The 16227-nt window shown below is 39.7% G+C and overlaps 1 protein-coding gene across 1 annotated transcript in view; it reads right to left on the reverse strand.

The window, feature by feature from the left end:
- Positions 1 to 8078: 8078 nt before the first annotated feature.
- Positions 8079 to 16227, reverse strand: part of galnt1 (UDP-N-acetyl-alpha-D-galactosamine:polypeptide N-acetylgalactosaminyltransferase 1) — a 77664-nt gene continuing 69515 nt past the window's right edge. The window contains exons 10-12 of the mRNA XM_007897441.2: positions 14584 to 14682; positions 13391 to 13525; positions 8079 to 9325 (exon numbers count right to left, since the gene is read on the reverse strand). Coding sequence (XP_007895632.1) covers positions 9179 to 9325; positions 13391 to 13525; positions 14584 to 14682 — 381 coding nt within the window. The 3' untranslated portion in view covers positions 8079 to 9178. The remainder of the gene's footprint in view (positions 9326 to 13390; positions 13526 to 14583; positions 14683 to 16227) is intronic.

The following is a 16227-nucleotide window of genomic DNA, read 5'->3' on the forward strand; positions in this document are numbered from 1 at the left end:
GTGGATAGGGCAGTGGGCATGAAGTAAGCTAGTGTTTGCTGAGTGAAGAGAGTGGCAGATCAGAATTGCTGAAAGAAGCCGCAGAAGCAGGGTGAGCTCTAGACCACGGAGAGATTTGAAGAGAACACGGATTGTGAACTCGATCCACTGGGGGGAATGGGAACCAGTGAAGTCGAGTGAGAATGGAGCTGATCGTTGCTGTTGCATGCGAGGCAACAGGCTGCAGAATTCAGGATAGTCTGTAGCCTACGTAAGGAAGGATTGTGGAGTCCAGTGAGCGTACTCATGTTGAATGTGGTAAAAGAGATGCAGTGGGACTGCACTATATCACTGCCTGCAATGAGACTTCCTCTTTATTTATATGTTTGTGTAACAGTAACTTCAGGCACGTCAGTTTCTTTGCCACTTGGAGTTGTTGATTTGGGATTGATGGAGTCGATGACTGCGAGCAGTAAAATCTTGTCTTCTCTCAAGTAGTGGAAAATTTCCACCTGATCTCTTTTTGTATTGGTTGACAGGAGAAGGTCATGGAGAAATTCTCTTTTGCACCTATTTTCTTGCCCTTTGATATTGTGGACAAGGTCTGTATAAAGGAGATTGACAGTGATGTAACGGGTTCTGAACAGGAGGTTTCAAAGAAAGATCAGCAAACAGTAGGTCAGCCAGCGATGCCTGTAGCTGTTGCCAAGCTTCACCGACCACCGATAGTAAACAGATGTCTGAGTCCTTGAATCCAGCCAAATCATTTCTGAATGGATAACTTATCTCTGTCAGGTCCGAGTGGTCATTGCTGCTTTGTACAAGAGCTTTTGCCACTTTATTTGAATGTAATTTTCTTGTTGTTTGAGCAGGTTTCTCCCCAAGTCCTCTTAACCACAGTTGAAGACTGCAAACTTGGAGCAGTTAATTAATTTGATCCTTTCCCTGTAACGTTTACACAGGACACAGTGTGGGAAGCAGCTCTGTGCCGGGCTCTGGCTCTTGCAAATCATGGAGCCAACTGTTCACGCACCTTTTGCAGCTTTCTGTCACCGCTTGACTGGTGTTTAGCCACATCTATATTTTCAGCAGCTTCCAATGCCTGTAGCTGTCCCCACCCTCTCCATCCCCCTGCACTAAACAGTTGTACAAACCACTGTGTCCAGACATATCACTTCTGTAGAAGTTCAGTTTGGGCACCACACCTCAGGAAAGCTATATTGGCCCTGGAGGGGGTGCAGTGCAGGTTCACCAGAATGTTACAGGCCTAAAAAAGTTACGAGGAAAGGCTGTGTAAACTTGGATTGTATTGTCTTGAGCTTAGAACGTTGAGGGGTGATTTGATTGAGGTATTTAAGATGATAAAGGGATTTGATAGGGAAGATACAGAGAAGCTATTTCCTTTGGTGGGGAATCCAAAACAAGAGGCATAGTCTTAAAATTAGTACCAGGCCATTTAAGAGTGAAATCAGGAAGCATTTGTTTACTCAAAGGGTGGTAGAAATCTAAAAACTCTCTCTCCCAAAAGGCCGTGGATGCTGGATCCATCCACACCTTCAAGAGTGAGGTTGATAGATTTTTGGTAGGTCAGGGTATTAAGGGATATGGGGAGAAAGCGGCAAATTGGAATTGAAAGGATTATTTGAGGTACAGATCAGCCATGATCTAAATAAATGTAGGAACAGGCTCGAGGGGCTGAATGGCCTACTCCTGCTCCTATGTTCCTAGAACATTCTTGGATCCCGAAACATTGCCATTGACATGGAATCCTCTTCCCATTTTGTTGGTATATATTTGTAGATATACATGAATCCAAATTTCCCATTTTTTCAGACAAGGATGCAAAAGGGAGTCTCTTAGTCTTGCCTTCGGACTGGTCACAAAGAACATGGAATCTGCTGACTCAGAGCTGCTGCCGCCCGGACGCCAGCCACCACAGCTTCCTTTTCAGACCTGAAAAGCTCTTTTCAGGTGAGGCAGTGACTGGAGCAGCTCCTGCAGCTGTCAAGCAACTCCCCATTCTTCGGCCGATTTGGGACCAGCGCTTTGGGACATCCTCCCGACTTGAAAGGTGCTAGACAAATGTAATTTGTTGTTGTTGGTTTGAAGTCCAGTTTCACTGGGAACTTGGGTGTATCCTTCATCCCCATCCTGCTACTGATCAACCATGGCAGGACATTTGATATTCTTGGATATTCACTGGGATTTTGTTTTAGTTCAATAGGTGGCAAAAAGAAATGTTTTGTGACTAAATGAAAGAAACTCTTAATGTAATTAGCCAACCGGAGAGAGTACTTTTCTCCAGGGGACACTCATGGCAGGGTTGCTGTCAAACAGTCTGAAATAAATGGTTAAAAACCTAAAGCTGGTCCATGCTAATGATTACGATTGCAATTGTTGTATTGGGATCAAAGGTACAGCTAGTAGTGGAACAAACCACCCTGTTCAGCCTGGGAGTTGTTCAGCAGTGGAATGAACCACCTGTTAAGCCTGGGACAAAAGGTCCAGAAAAGACCATCGTATTCTGTTTAGCCAAATATAAGGTCAGGGTAATTGAAGTCACTTGTATTCTATGCTTAATGACTCATTTAATTACTAAGGCAAAAAGACATTTAGCTTTGCATTGATTCAATAAACAGAGTTACAGTAGGCAGGCAATTTATGCTTTTATGCTCATGTATAGCATGTCACATGGTGACAATATCAAAGGATATAGCCAGCAGACAACATTGGTTGATGTTATTTACCATTTTACTGGGACACAGTTGTGTGAAGGTGCTTTACCCCCAAATAAAGGCCACGTAAATGCAAGTTGTTGTCTGAAGCCAGGGCAGAAGTCATTCACATTGACCAGAATCAAGACAATGCAACACAATAACCACAACATGTTAATTGTTCATCTCTAGACAGTCAAAATAATTTCCTTTAATGGTTAATTTGCTTCACATGTATCCATTTATCAGTAACCTCTTTCTTTACTAATGCAGGGCCCAGTGTATCAATGACCACATAGGGTCCTTACTATGTAGGATAGACACAGTAAAATGGATTGTAACATGACTTTATCACTCACACCATATTCACGTGTAACTAGTTTCTTCTCTTGCTAAGTTTGGGTCAAAATAGCTGCCCTTCCAAAATTTTGGGGCATGAACAAATTTACTGCCTGAATCAGTTTCTGTCGAGCTTATTATGTATGATCCCAAGTGGTGGCCAGACACCCTGCTTGATTCAGACCTGGAACCTTAGAATGAATCTGTGCACTGTCTAACTGCCTTAGTCTGGTTCACTTCTACTCCAGACTGCAGTAACGCACGAAATAACATTTGCAGAACCTGGAGATGGAATTGTCTGTCTGGGTCAAACCAGGATGTCGTCAAAGAGAATAAAGGGCTCTTAATGTAAGGAGTCTAGTATTTTCATAAAGGCAGGGAACATAATTGGGATTTTGGAATGACCCTTAATTTTCTTATCAAAAAAGCAAAAAATTATGGATAATTGATACATATATATAACATATATAACACAAATATATAAATAAAAGCAGAAGATATACTTAATCCATATAAACAATGGGATATGTGGGGACATTGTCATGCCAAACATGAACTGTAGCTCCTGTAACTCAGTGGTTAGAGCACTCGCCTCGCAAGCAAGAGACCTGGGTTCAATTCCAGGCAGGGTGCAACCTTAGGCAAGTTTCCTTGCTCCACAAGCTTGATGATAATCCCTCAAGAAAAAAACAATAATAATTTTGTCACTCAATCCACAACTGTTTGTGGGACACTGGTGTGCGCAATTGGCTGCTGCATTTCGCCCTCAAATATACAGTCAATTCAGTTTACAGTATATTCTGTGAAGCTCTTTGAGACGTCTAGAAGACGTGAAAAGCGCTATGTCAAATGCAAGGATTATTATTATTATTGATTGGGAGCACCAGATCCTTATGGCTGGAGTCTTTCATGCAGCAGATGAATAATGAAAGAGAGGCCATACCTTTCATCTCTTTTAAGTATGACAAAGAGTGATTCAAATTGGATGAGTAACTAGGGTCTGATTATTAAGGGAATCTATATCTTCCTTTAACTACTGTATTTGTGGCTCTTGTGCACTCGTGCCCTGCTTCACTTGGTTAGTCAGGCGCTGAATTTTATCTGTTATCTGTGAATTGTCCTGATTCACTCAACTCAACCTGTCTGGAGGTCAGCTTGCACTCTGTATGGTACCCATCCTGTTGGAAGGTCAGCTCCTGCCAGAGGTTTTCAAAGCCCAAGAAGTGACTGAGGATAACCATTCTTTCTAGTAATTGTTTAGTTTTCTGCCTTGTTTTATTCCTTTCAGTAGCTGCGTAAATTAATTAATGTATCATATTTGCTAAACCACAGGTGGACACATTGAGATTGGCCTCCAAAATTATAACTTGTGATTCAGCCTAAACTAAGAATTGTGGCGACATCTGCAGAGTTCCTCAGGGCTCTGTCCGTGGTCCCCTCCTCTTCAATATCTATTTGCTCCCTCTTGGTGACATCATCCGCAGACATGGGGGTCAACTTCCACATGTATGCAGATGACACCAAACTCTACCTCTTTGCCTCCACCCTTGACTCCAGGACCACGGCCAGACATCAGACATCAAGTCCTGGATGAGAGCTAACTTTCTTCAGTTGAACGTCAACAACACAGAGGCTCTCCTGATTGGCTCGTCACACCTCCTCACCTCAGGCGCTGACAGCATCACCATCCATGGTTGCACACTCCACCTCACTAAGCCAGTCCAGAACCTTGGGGTCTTGTTTGACCCTCAACTATCCTTTCTACCCACATCTATGCCATGACCCGCTCTGCCTTCCTCCACCTCCACAACGTCACCCGGCTCTGACACTGTCTCACACTGCAGGCCATCGATACCCTCATACATGCCTTCATTACGTCGAGGCTCGACTATGCAAACTCATTGCTTGTCGGCCTCCCCAACTCCTCCTCCACAGGCTGCAGATCATCCAGAACTCTGCAGCCCGTGTCCTCTCCCGCACCAGGCTCCATGACTCTATCAACCCCATCCTTGCACAACTCCACTGGCTTCCCATTACACAGAGGATACAGTTCAAGATCCTGGTCCTCACCTTCAAAGCCCTCCATGGTTTTGCTCCCCCCTACCTCTGCAACCTCCTAACTCCCTTCCCTCCTGCTCACTTCCTCTGCTCAGCAGGCTCTAGCCTGCTTCACCAGCTTGGGTCTGTAACTCTGTCTGTCCAGCGCCTTGGGTCGTACTCCTGACGTGAAAGGCGCTATAGAAATGTAATTTTGTTGTTGTAGTAGAATTGTGGTGCCTGTTTGCAAGAGTCACAAATGGATCTGGAACTACTGAATGCTCCAACTACCCACTTGTGTCTGAGGCCAATTTGTTGCAATTCCAATCGGGTGCTGATCCCTTTCCAACCATGTGAAACCAGATTTGTGGAAATTGGCATCAATTAGCCCTGAAATGGAGTTCCAGCTGCCTCAGTCATATCTGAATACATATAAAAGAGTGCACGCACGGCATCATTCTGGCAAATTTTACTTTATTCAACAATGAAAAGTTTATTTTTTGCTACCTTCTGAGCCAAAACTAGATCTGAATGAAGACCAAAGAATGGACATCTTTGTTTAAGAAATAAAGGATTTGCTCATTATAAATTCCATTTTCAACTCTCCTAAATTAGATGCCAAGATCACAGTAGCAACCAGCAACTTCCACTAGCCTAATAATGGCACAAAGGTTTCCTCTCAGAAACGTTAATGATTCTTGTAAGGACATTATAATAAGCAAAACACTTTAATTTGACCATTGCTAAGATCAGAAGTCTCTGAAATTTCAACTTTACTTTTAAGTGTTTAAATATGAATCTAAAACAATACCAAGTTTAATTCATATAGGTGAGTTGTTTCCAGCTGTTATTTCAATGATGCACGCACATATAGTTTCAAAGGGTCATGGGAGTTGTCTTTGGAGACTGCAGTAAAAATATAGCCAGGAAAGAAAATTGAGCAGAGACGTTCTTAACAGTGTTTTCCAGTACCTGGAGTGCTAATTATTTGTAAAGCATAGCTATAAGTTTTTAACCATTTATTTGAGACTATTTGACAACAGCCTTGAAGAAAATAACTCTGTCTAGTTGGTCAGGTATATCCACAAACTGCAGCGCAAATCATATTTATAATAGAATTATTTTTTTAAACAAGAGTACAATATTGCTGGTTTTGCAACAAACTACAGGTGACCAAAACATTGTGATACCATTACAATGTCTTTTACATTTCTAATGGAGGAACACAATTGCTGAGAAATCTCTGCGCTTGCAAATTAACTCCAGGACAAATGAACCTTTTTGTACCATGGAAACACTGGTGACCTCCAAGCATCTGCCCATGGCTTTAACCTCTTGCATGGCACCAAACACCAATGCACACTTCATGAGTCTCTTAATTCTCTCACTCAAATTATGTTCTTTTGTGAATTGAGATGAGCGAAACAATCAAACCCTTTTTTTTTAAAAGTAATTTTTAAAAACATAGTTTCACTCTATTTATTCCTTCTGGTTTACACTTCCATCCTTTTTAATAGCCAAGGCAGACTCCAGAGTACATGTATGCAGCTAGATATTAAACTACTACTGCTGTCATAGGGTTAATAAGCAGTGGTTAATGTGGTCCCAAATTAACAGCTGATCTGATGTTCTCAATGCTTCATCTAATCCCAAATCAGATCTGCCACTTCCCATTAACAGAAAGCAAGCCCACTATACTGTAATTATTGCAAATCGGCAACTGATATAAACCTACAAAGCAATTTCTGCTGATCAGTATTTTTATGGAACCTCCAGTTATTCCCACCTTTTTCTGGGACTTTTTAAGAATATTCATTGAAAAACATGTTCATATTGAAATCTTAAGTTGTGAGAAGAGTGCTATACCTTACATCTTATTTCAGCTAATCAAAACTAAAGCATCAAATTTGAATTAATGTTATCTTTTTATTTCCCTTTTATTCACAGGAGTGCTGAAAAAGCATATTTTGCTTGCACATCTGTTTTTGTTTTGATATTAAGTCATACGTATTAGTTCCCTGTAATTCTACATTCAGTGAATTTGTTGGGTCGAATTGCAGTGGCTGAAGTGGTTTCCCCTTTGAAAGATGAAACATTCAAATTCTGGAATGATTTTGCAGCTGTTGAGTGACTTAGACTGGTGGAAGCCAGAATTTATAATATTCACTGAACCAGGTTGAAAATAATAGGCAGTGTGAATGCTATATTCCAATAGATTCAATCGGGTTACTGAAGAAGCAACATTCAAAGGATCCAACTTGTGTGGGACAGTATATCATTGGTTAGTATATCACACTGGTCAAGCTTATCGACATCCGACATACAACATTTGTATCACTTTTTTGTGGCCTCATTATGAAATATTTAATACCTGGAATCAGCCCTTTCCTATCCCACACAGTCAAACACGTTTGGTCAGGGAGGATCAAGTGCAAGCATTAACCGAGACCGGGGTTCAAACTCAAGTTCCCTCATTAGGACCACAATATGCAAGGAAATCCCAAATAGTAAATGATGTAATGCCCTTTACCCAAAATAATATTAAATACTTGATTTGGTATACCTCATTATTACATCAGAACATCTTAAAGCACTTCAGATTTTTTCTTGCAAAATGTGGTCACTGTGTATGGGGATAAAAATATTGAAAATGATAATCAATTAATTGTGGGATTAAATTGCAATTGTATTTCACTGACACAGAAAATCAGTATGAAAGGAAAACTCTACGTTTGCTCAGGATCCTGAAAATAACATCCTATTCATTTAATACAAGTTGTGCATAAAATAGATTCTTTATTAATGCTCGATACTGATGTGAGGCTGTAGAAAACACACCCAACTGAACCATTTTAAATATTTTATTAGGGAAAAAAAGCAATCACCAGTATTTCACAGAATCTACGATAGTTTTGCGAATGGAGTAATAAGACCATTTATGGACGGAGTGAAGACGTTCTCCTGCAAAAACTCCAGCTACGGCCCAGTCCACTGATGAACAAGCATTCATTACAGCGAATTTGATTTTGGTTTTATTAATAAGAAAATCTACACCCAAAAGAACCAAGGCCACACACACTCTTAACGGTATGATTCAAATCCATCATTCACTGAGAATACAAAGCCAAACTATACAGAAACATTTAATCACTCGCATTCAGAAGCCGGTTAGTCCATATGTTCCTTGACTGGTTCGTAGCAGCAGTTCTCAGAGGATTATTATTTGGGAAAAGAACAAAAAGACCGAGATCTAACCATTCACAAATCTGGGGTAAGAAACCCAGACAGAAAGGGAAAAATAAAAGATGGTAAAGAAAAAGAACATGTGCGTAACATTTTCCTATCTCTTGGTGGCTTCTACTATTCTAATACACCATAGTTTAAGAAAAAGTTAACTGAAATGATTACTAAGGCAATCAAACAGAATGGTCACAATTTTCTAAATTAGAACTGGTTAATTGTTCATTGAGGTATAAAAATCTACATAAAATTAAGTCTGTCATAATTGTATTATTCAACTTTGCTCATGAACTTTATCCCCATTGTATAGATTCCTGTTCATACAAAAATGATTTAAATGGACATGTGTGATATATATTCTTTGCATTCCCCCTCTGATACTGTGTACATTGGTTGCTATGGGTAAACTAAGACTCGTAGCGATATTTTGAATTTTAGTTTCCGGTTCTGTCACTTCCCAGATAAGTACAACAATTGTGTGATTAAATTACAATGATATACCGCTGACACAGAAAACCAGTGATATGACAGGCCATTTCCTAGATTAAACCATATTTGCTTTGTGAACCGCAAGTTCACTCATTGGGATTGAAGCCATCTTGTTGTCTTCACTTTCCCCTTTTTAAACCAATTAGAAACAATCGTGTAAACATCAGTGTGTACATTTTCTCCATAAAAAGCTGTAGTCTTCAAGCCATGAAGAAAGGCGGCAGTTCTAAGACCACGAATTTATGTATTAAACATCCTTCAAAATGAGTCCACATGCTCAAAGGAAGAACCAATTCACTGCTGAGATAAACGTTCAGTTTAAGACTGGTCCAGCAGCAAAGTGCACATAGGTAGCACACTAAATCCTCACAACAGAACCATCAGAAAATGTCAGGAAGTGTGACATTGCGCAAAATCCATTGCTGAGAACGACCGCCATTGCAGTCTTTCATGGTGGGCACCTGGCTTTCTGTCTCCATGGCTTTATCCAAGCACTGATTGCTGTTTACGTGGAGCAGTGTCATTTTCTGAAAAATCAAAAGAAATTGCTTTAATGGTCTAATACAGAAGATAAGTCTATTCTCAAAAAGAATCAAGAAACATGCTCTCAGACACGAGTGCTATTGTGTTCCTATACAGTAGCTAATGGGACCTATTTTGCAGTGTTTAATAAACAGATTCCTTCAGTAGCAATTTGTTTGGTGGGTTAGCATGATGTATTGTGTTACCAAAAGGTGCCCCACTATGCGACACCATTCATTTATTAAGGAACCTGTTAAATACAGCAAGTTAGATATTCAATTCTGGTCCTGGTTTTATTTATACAAATTAAAATGTGCTGGAAATTTTGTTATATACATCAGATTCTAATTTAATTGTTTAAGGAACCTATTAAAACTCATATGTAGGATGTTACCGAGGATTATCTAGACTACCAATTGTTTTATTGCAATACATTAGAAGATTTTGTAAATTCTGAATACAAGATACTTGGGAGTAAGCCGAAACCCTGAAATAAGAGCTACAAAACTGAGGCAAGGTTCAAATACTTTAGGGGATTAGTTAAAAAATTGCTCACATTTTTGCAAAATTGTCAAAAATATGAACAACGCAACTTGGCAGTTATAACAGCAAATAATGGAAAGTCAACCAGTAACATTACAAGATCATCTGCCAACATTTCTAATGGATTCCAAACAAATTCAATAGTCTTTTGAAAAGAATGCAGGTCAATTTTAATCATATTGAAAACTTCTGTAGTATTATACCAGTGGGCAGTTCACCTCAGACCTATTTATGACAAATGTGCCTCTTCTACCATAATACTACCACTGTAGTCATATTACAAAATATGTTTTGACTTCCATTTTGTCAATGGAACAGTCAATATTAAAATGAACCCAACTGTGAAGATTGGCAGCTTATCAGCCAAGCCAATTCGCACAATTAATTCAAGTAACCAACTAGCTATCAAATGACTGAAAATATGAGAATAGAGTACTGGTAGCACAAGTATTTTGGATGAAATTAAATCGCTAAACTTAACATTGAAGCATTTACATTGTATCCTTATACAGAGAATAGTGTAGGATTTAATAGATTTATAAAACTGTTGACAGGAAGCTAAAATGATTTCTTCGTTCCCTACTACAGCAAGTGTGATGTTTCTACCTTCTAAATTAGCCATGGCAAAACATGTGGAACACAATTAGGACTGTTCTGTTCTACAAATTTACATTGCCTGCAACTAGGTCGTGATTGGCAAAACTAATGCCTTTTAAGATCCTTAAATCTAAAAGACTTTCATCTATCCTTCTGGCCTGGACTCAAATCCAGATAATGCAAGGTGAAAGGATAGTAATTTAATTTAACCTCATCCAATCCAGTTGAAACTTTTCAATTACTGGGGCAAAGGAATGTGAACTCAATTTAAAGATTTCTCCCAGCATGGTGGTTTGCAGAAGAAACCCAATGTTGGACAAGAAAATTAAATGTGTTGAAAAATGCATGAAGTTGTTCAAATGATTCATTCAGCATTCACTGATGCTCAGTGGTAAGTCTCGTAAAAATAACTGAGTGTGTTACTGTACATAAAACAATCACATAAAAAGGGTGATTTTTTAAAAAATGAGACCGATTAAAACTGCTATTTACATGATTTCCACATAGGATATTTAATCTGTGTTGATTAAATATCACACAGACTTACTCGGTGTCACATTTACTCGGGAGAGGTGTGTGTGTGTGTGAAGTAACCTCCAGATTGTGCTAACAAGGGTATTGAATTTCACTGACAGAATAACAATCCTTGAAATTGACATAGCTCCTTATCATGTCACTAAGACGTCTCAAAGCGCTTCACAGGATACACTGTAAAATGGATTGACTGTATATTTTCTGGGCGAAACTTGGTGGTCAGTTTGAGCAAACCAATGTCCCGCAACAACCATAGAGTGACTGACCAATTTTATTTGGGGATTTGTTGGTCAGTACTCCAGGAGAAGCGCCTTTTTTTTAAAAATACATTTTTAAATTCTGTGAAGCATGCTACACAATATTGGCCATTGTATGATAAAGACAAATTCAGCACAAATATTGATCTTTACTGCGGCATGACATTTTGATTGTCCCGATAGCTTACATCCACATTCTGCAGACAAATATTTGAATTAATGGCGAAGTACTGTATTGTACTGAAGGTTACACCATCTCAAAATGTGAGGCTTTCATACCTATTTAGCCAGATGATGTTACTTTGCCTTGGACCTTGAACTACACTCAATAGAGACGTTTAGTCCTTTTTGAAAATGTGCTTAACCAGGCAAAAAAGGGCAATATAAAAATTAAATAAAGGCAGTGCTTAGAACAATTAGTCACAGAATAAATTTCCTGTTCTTTCCGTATCAGGACAGCATTTCAATTGCACACCTTCCATTCCCCACAAAAAGCATCCTGTGGCTTCCCTAATTGAAATGACCAAGTTACTGTAGTTCCAATTGGTGCCAACCACTTTGTGCCATGCTTCAAATTTACTAACTGACATGAGATTCATTTCAGCTCGGAGCCTTGCAATCAACAAACAGAACAGACTCTCACCCCACTAAAGGAAATCACTGTCAATTATATGGATTTTCAAGGCATTTGGTAAGGTTCCACATAAGACATTATTGAATAAAATCAAGTTGAGATAAAATGCACAATCTCTTGATTCAGGCTCTGGCAGCATCAACCTCCATGGTTGCACACTACAACTCACCAGCCAGTCAGGAACCCAGGTGTCTTGTTCGACCCTCAACTGTCTTTTCTCCCCCACATTCAAGCCATGACCCACTCTGCCTTCCCTCACCTCTGTAACATCGCTCAACTCTGCCACTACCTCACCCCTCAGGCCGCTGAAACTCTTGTTCATGCCTTCGTCACCTCCAGGCTCGACTATGCAAACGCCCTGCTTGTCGGCCTTCCCAACTCCTCCCTCCACAGACTGCAGATAATCTGCAGCCCATGTCCTCTCCTGCACCAAACTCCGTGACCCCATCTCCCCCACTCTCCCCCAACTCCACTGGCTCCCTATCCTTCAGAGGATCCAGGACAAAACCCTGATCTTCACCTACAAAGCCCTCCATAGCCTCGCCCCGCCCTACCTCTGCGATCTCCTAACCCCCTACCAATCCGCCCGCTCCCTCCGCTCAGCCGGCTCCGGCCTGCTCCACGTCCCCCGACCCACCATTGGGGGAGAGCCTTCAGCCACTCTGCCCCCAACCTCTGGAATTCCATCCCCCAGTCACTCTGCCTCACCCCTTCCTTAGCCTCCTTCAAGTCCCGCCTCAAGACCCTCCTCTTCGACCATCCCCTTTCCCCTCCCCTCCCCCCCAACCCCAACTCGGGTCTGAAATGCTGTACACTATCCAGCGCCTTGAGACGTCCTCCTGAAGTGAAAGGCGCTATACAAATGTAATCTTGTTGTTGTTGTAGTTCTGATTGGCAGGTTGTGACAAGTTGGGTTCAATGTTGGGGAACGCAGGTATTCACAATATATACGTCTGGTGGACCAGGAAAGCCCGCCACCTCCTTCCACCCGGGTTCAGCTTTTATACAATCCCAAAATACCCAGGATTCTCTTCAATAAATCCCAGGATTCTGGGATTCCTGTGATCACAAGCCCTAGTTATAATGGCATTCTACTGTAGTGTATATTCTGCAATTGGTATTTTAAGTTCCTATTCCTCCAGTCATAAAAAGCAATACCTGCCAGCACCTGGATTCTGTCATGCTGAACTCTCTGAGTTATACGTGGTCATGTATCTCATCTGTTTCCGTGAAGTTAATAATGACCAAAGGAGGGTTCTATAACTGTCAGGAGGTCACTGTCCAAGTAGAATTAATAGATGTTCGGCCTCAATAGCTGGTGAATTCTTTTGCGGCCTTGCACTTTAGACCAAAGTTCAACGGTGTAAAGTTATGATCTGAACCTTTATTTGTAAATTCTGTTTAACTATAATTTATCATTATTAAATATAACCAATAATTAATGCGTGAGTAAAAAGCACATAAAATTTATTTTTAAATACAAATATTTACAATAAATTACTTACTACATTGTCATAATCCCAAAGCTGATTGCCTTTCAGATGATGGCACTTCAGCATCATGATAGGGCCATTAAGTTTGGACACATCTAAGCACAAGTCATCAGTTCGGATTTCTTTGTTTGCAGTATAGGAGAATACCTAGCGAATGAAAGAACATGAAAGGATTAAAACTGCAAAAATAACAAGGGTCTGAATTCATGACAAGACAAGCAATTGATGTAGGAAGTCATTTCAATGTTGCTTAAATTTCTTTTAGCTTTATGTATTTTAACCTTGATATTAGCTGTACTATGATTATTTTTACAAGGTTCACATGCAAAGATCATGTACAATGAATAATCGGCATACTTAAATGGGGGCCAGAGAACTGATTAAAGCAGATATTGGACAGCGTTAATAAGCTTCAAGTCTCAAGACTCCTAATTAATCTATACATGAAGGCATTAGTGGATGGTTTGAGCTTTAACAGTATAGACTAACTTTAGGTAACTCTTTGACAACACTTCTCCATTGGCAACTCAGTTTTGAACTTGTTTACAGTCCATTCTATGATTTTCTGGCTGCTCTCGAACAAATTAAGTTTCAAGATTTTGCTTCATTGATACTCAGCCAATCTTTCTGTCTCTCCTCCCTGCAGGCCAGAAACCATTATATATCCCTTATGAAGCCGGCAAAAAGAAGAGACCAACCCACACACTTCAGCACGGCCTCTTTGCATCCTGTGAACCAAAAAAGAATGCAAAAAAACACTGTGCCACCAGATTTTTGGACAGACTTTTTCCGATGATGCACGTGTCTAATGACCAGTTTAAACTAGTTTCCCTTTGCTTCATTGCTAATGGTATAAAACAAGTTGCAAGGCAATCCAGCACTGAAGCAGTTAAGCACCTGCCTCACAAAAAGCATCACAAATTCAAATCCCAAGGAATTGATCAAACCTTCTTGCAAATATCTGAAAATAAGCTTAGTCTGTGCTCTGCTAAACCACTAAACTAAACAAGCAATGGCAGGGCCACCCATACAACGTGAGAATAGACTGTTTTCGTGTATATGTGAGCTGCTGGCGTTCTGACCATGAGCTGCCTGTGCATAGATCGTGTAGCACAACTGAAGCTAGTTGTGAGGTTACTCATGGACCGAACATGCAAGTGAAAGTAACTCAAGGAAAAGAGAATCAAAGGTAAAGAATAGCTCACCTGGTTGCCTCCCATGCCATGACAGTTAAATATTCCCACTTTTTCATTTTCCTTTCTTGCCATATTATCCAGGCATTGGTTAGTTTCTACATTTCGGATCTAAAAAGATTATAGAATTAAATAATTAATGTAATTAGAAATTGCAAATAATCTAAAGGCACACCAGACAATTTTTGAAAAAGCATTGTATAAACTAATATTCCCTATTTTTCAACATAATCAAGGTTTTAAAGAATTAATGTTTTGATTCATCAATCTGATCTTGCTGGAAGAGATGGTATAGTTTTATTTACTATTTCAAATAGTAAATAAAACTATACCATCAATTTTCTAAATGGTTCAATGTTTCTCACATAATAAAACTGTAATATTATGTTAACCTCTCTTTTGGGATTCAATTCTTTTCTAGTGGATGAATGCTACATAACAGAAAACATCACTGATGAATGTTGGCAATTTTCAAATCGTGCTTCCAAATTGTAGTAAATACTTAGTGATAAGTATTTGTTCCTAAAATGACAATATCTAGAGACTGGTACAGTCTCCACAAATAAAAACACAGAAATTTCCATTTCTAGGTGGCATTCACATGTGAAACTTAGTCTGATGTGGATACTCTTAAACAACAACAACAACAACAACAATCCTTGCATTTGATATAGCGCTTTTCACGTCGGGAGGACATCCCAAAGCGCTTCACAGAACACACTGTAAAGTGAATTGACTGTATATTTGTGGGCGAACGCGGCAGCCAATTGCTCACAGCAATGTCCCACAAACAGTCGTAGATTGAAAATGACCAATTTATTATTGTTTTGGGTTTTTGGAGGGATTATTATTAGGCTCCATGTTATATCCATTGGCAAAGTTTTCTACGCTTATGATCTATCTGATAGATATATGTGACCCACATTGGGGAGAGGAAGCCTTTAGATTGTAATACTGATTGGTAGTAAAGTGCAGTTATTCGCCAAGGCAAATGTAATGAACTTCTGTATTACTATCTATAGGTCTGCTATTGCTGCCTCTCAAGTCAATCCGTGGGTTCGTTCGAGAATATCGCTTGTTACTAGCAATGTGCAAGATTATGGCAAGTGCTGTTCATTGCACAGGTTGAAGTAACTTTTTCTGAAGGAGTGTTTTATATAGGACATTACAGCTAATACATTCTACGCTTAAAAATTAAACCACATGCTATTTTTTCAGGATTGTGACAACATAAAATTAACAGTATAAAAACGATGAGGATTTATTACTAGATGTATCAATTGATTGAAAGTATGTGCAGTTCAGCTCTACAGAACTAGAAAAGTAGGTTTTTCTATAGCATTTATAGTACCCATTGGTTCTTTTACTTGCAATTCAGTAACGTGCTCAAGAGCTCAGGTCATTAAAAGGCATCATGCACCAATTTGCAATTTTTTTTAACTGTAAAGCAAAATTTTAAATAAAAATAAGAATGTAGATTAATAACCAGGACATGAGCTGGGAACATGAGGCAGGGCTCTGCACTTGCAAAGGAATGCGTTACTGCTTGTGTACTGGTAGGCAGTGTTTTGGCTCCTGGTTTTAAATCGACGTAACTTCTGACCAGAGTGAGTTGGATACACAGTGTTTTCTCACAAGCAGTCACTCATCCTACAT

This window comes from Callorhinchus milii, unplaced genomic scaffold (genome assembly GCF_018977255.1).
Source record: "Callorhinchus milii isolate IMCB2004 unplaced genomic scaffold, IMCB_Cmil_1.0 Scaffold2, whole genome shotgun sequence".
In the NCBI taxonomy this organism is placed as follows: domain Eukaryota; kingdom Metazoa; phylum Chordata; class Chondrichthyes; order Chimaeriformes; family Callorhinchidae; genus Callorhinchus; species Callorhinchus milii.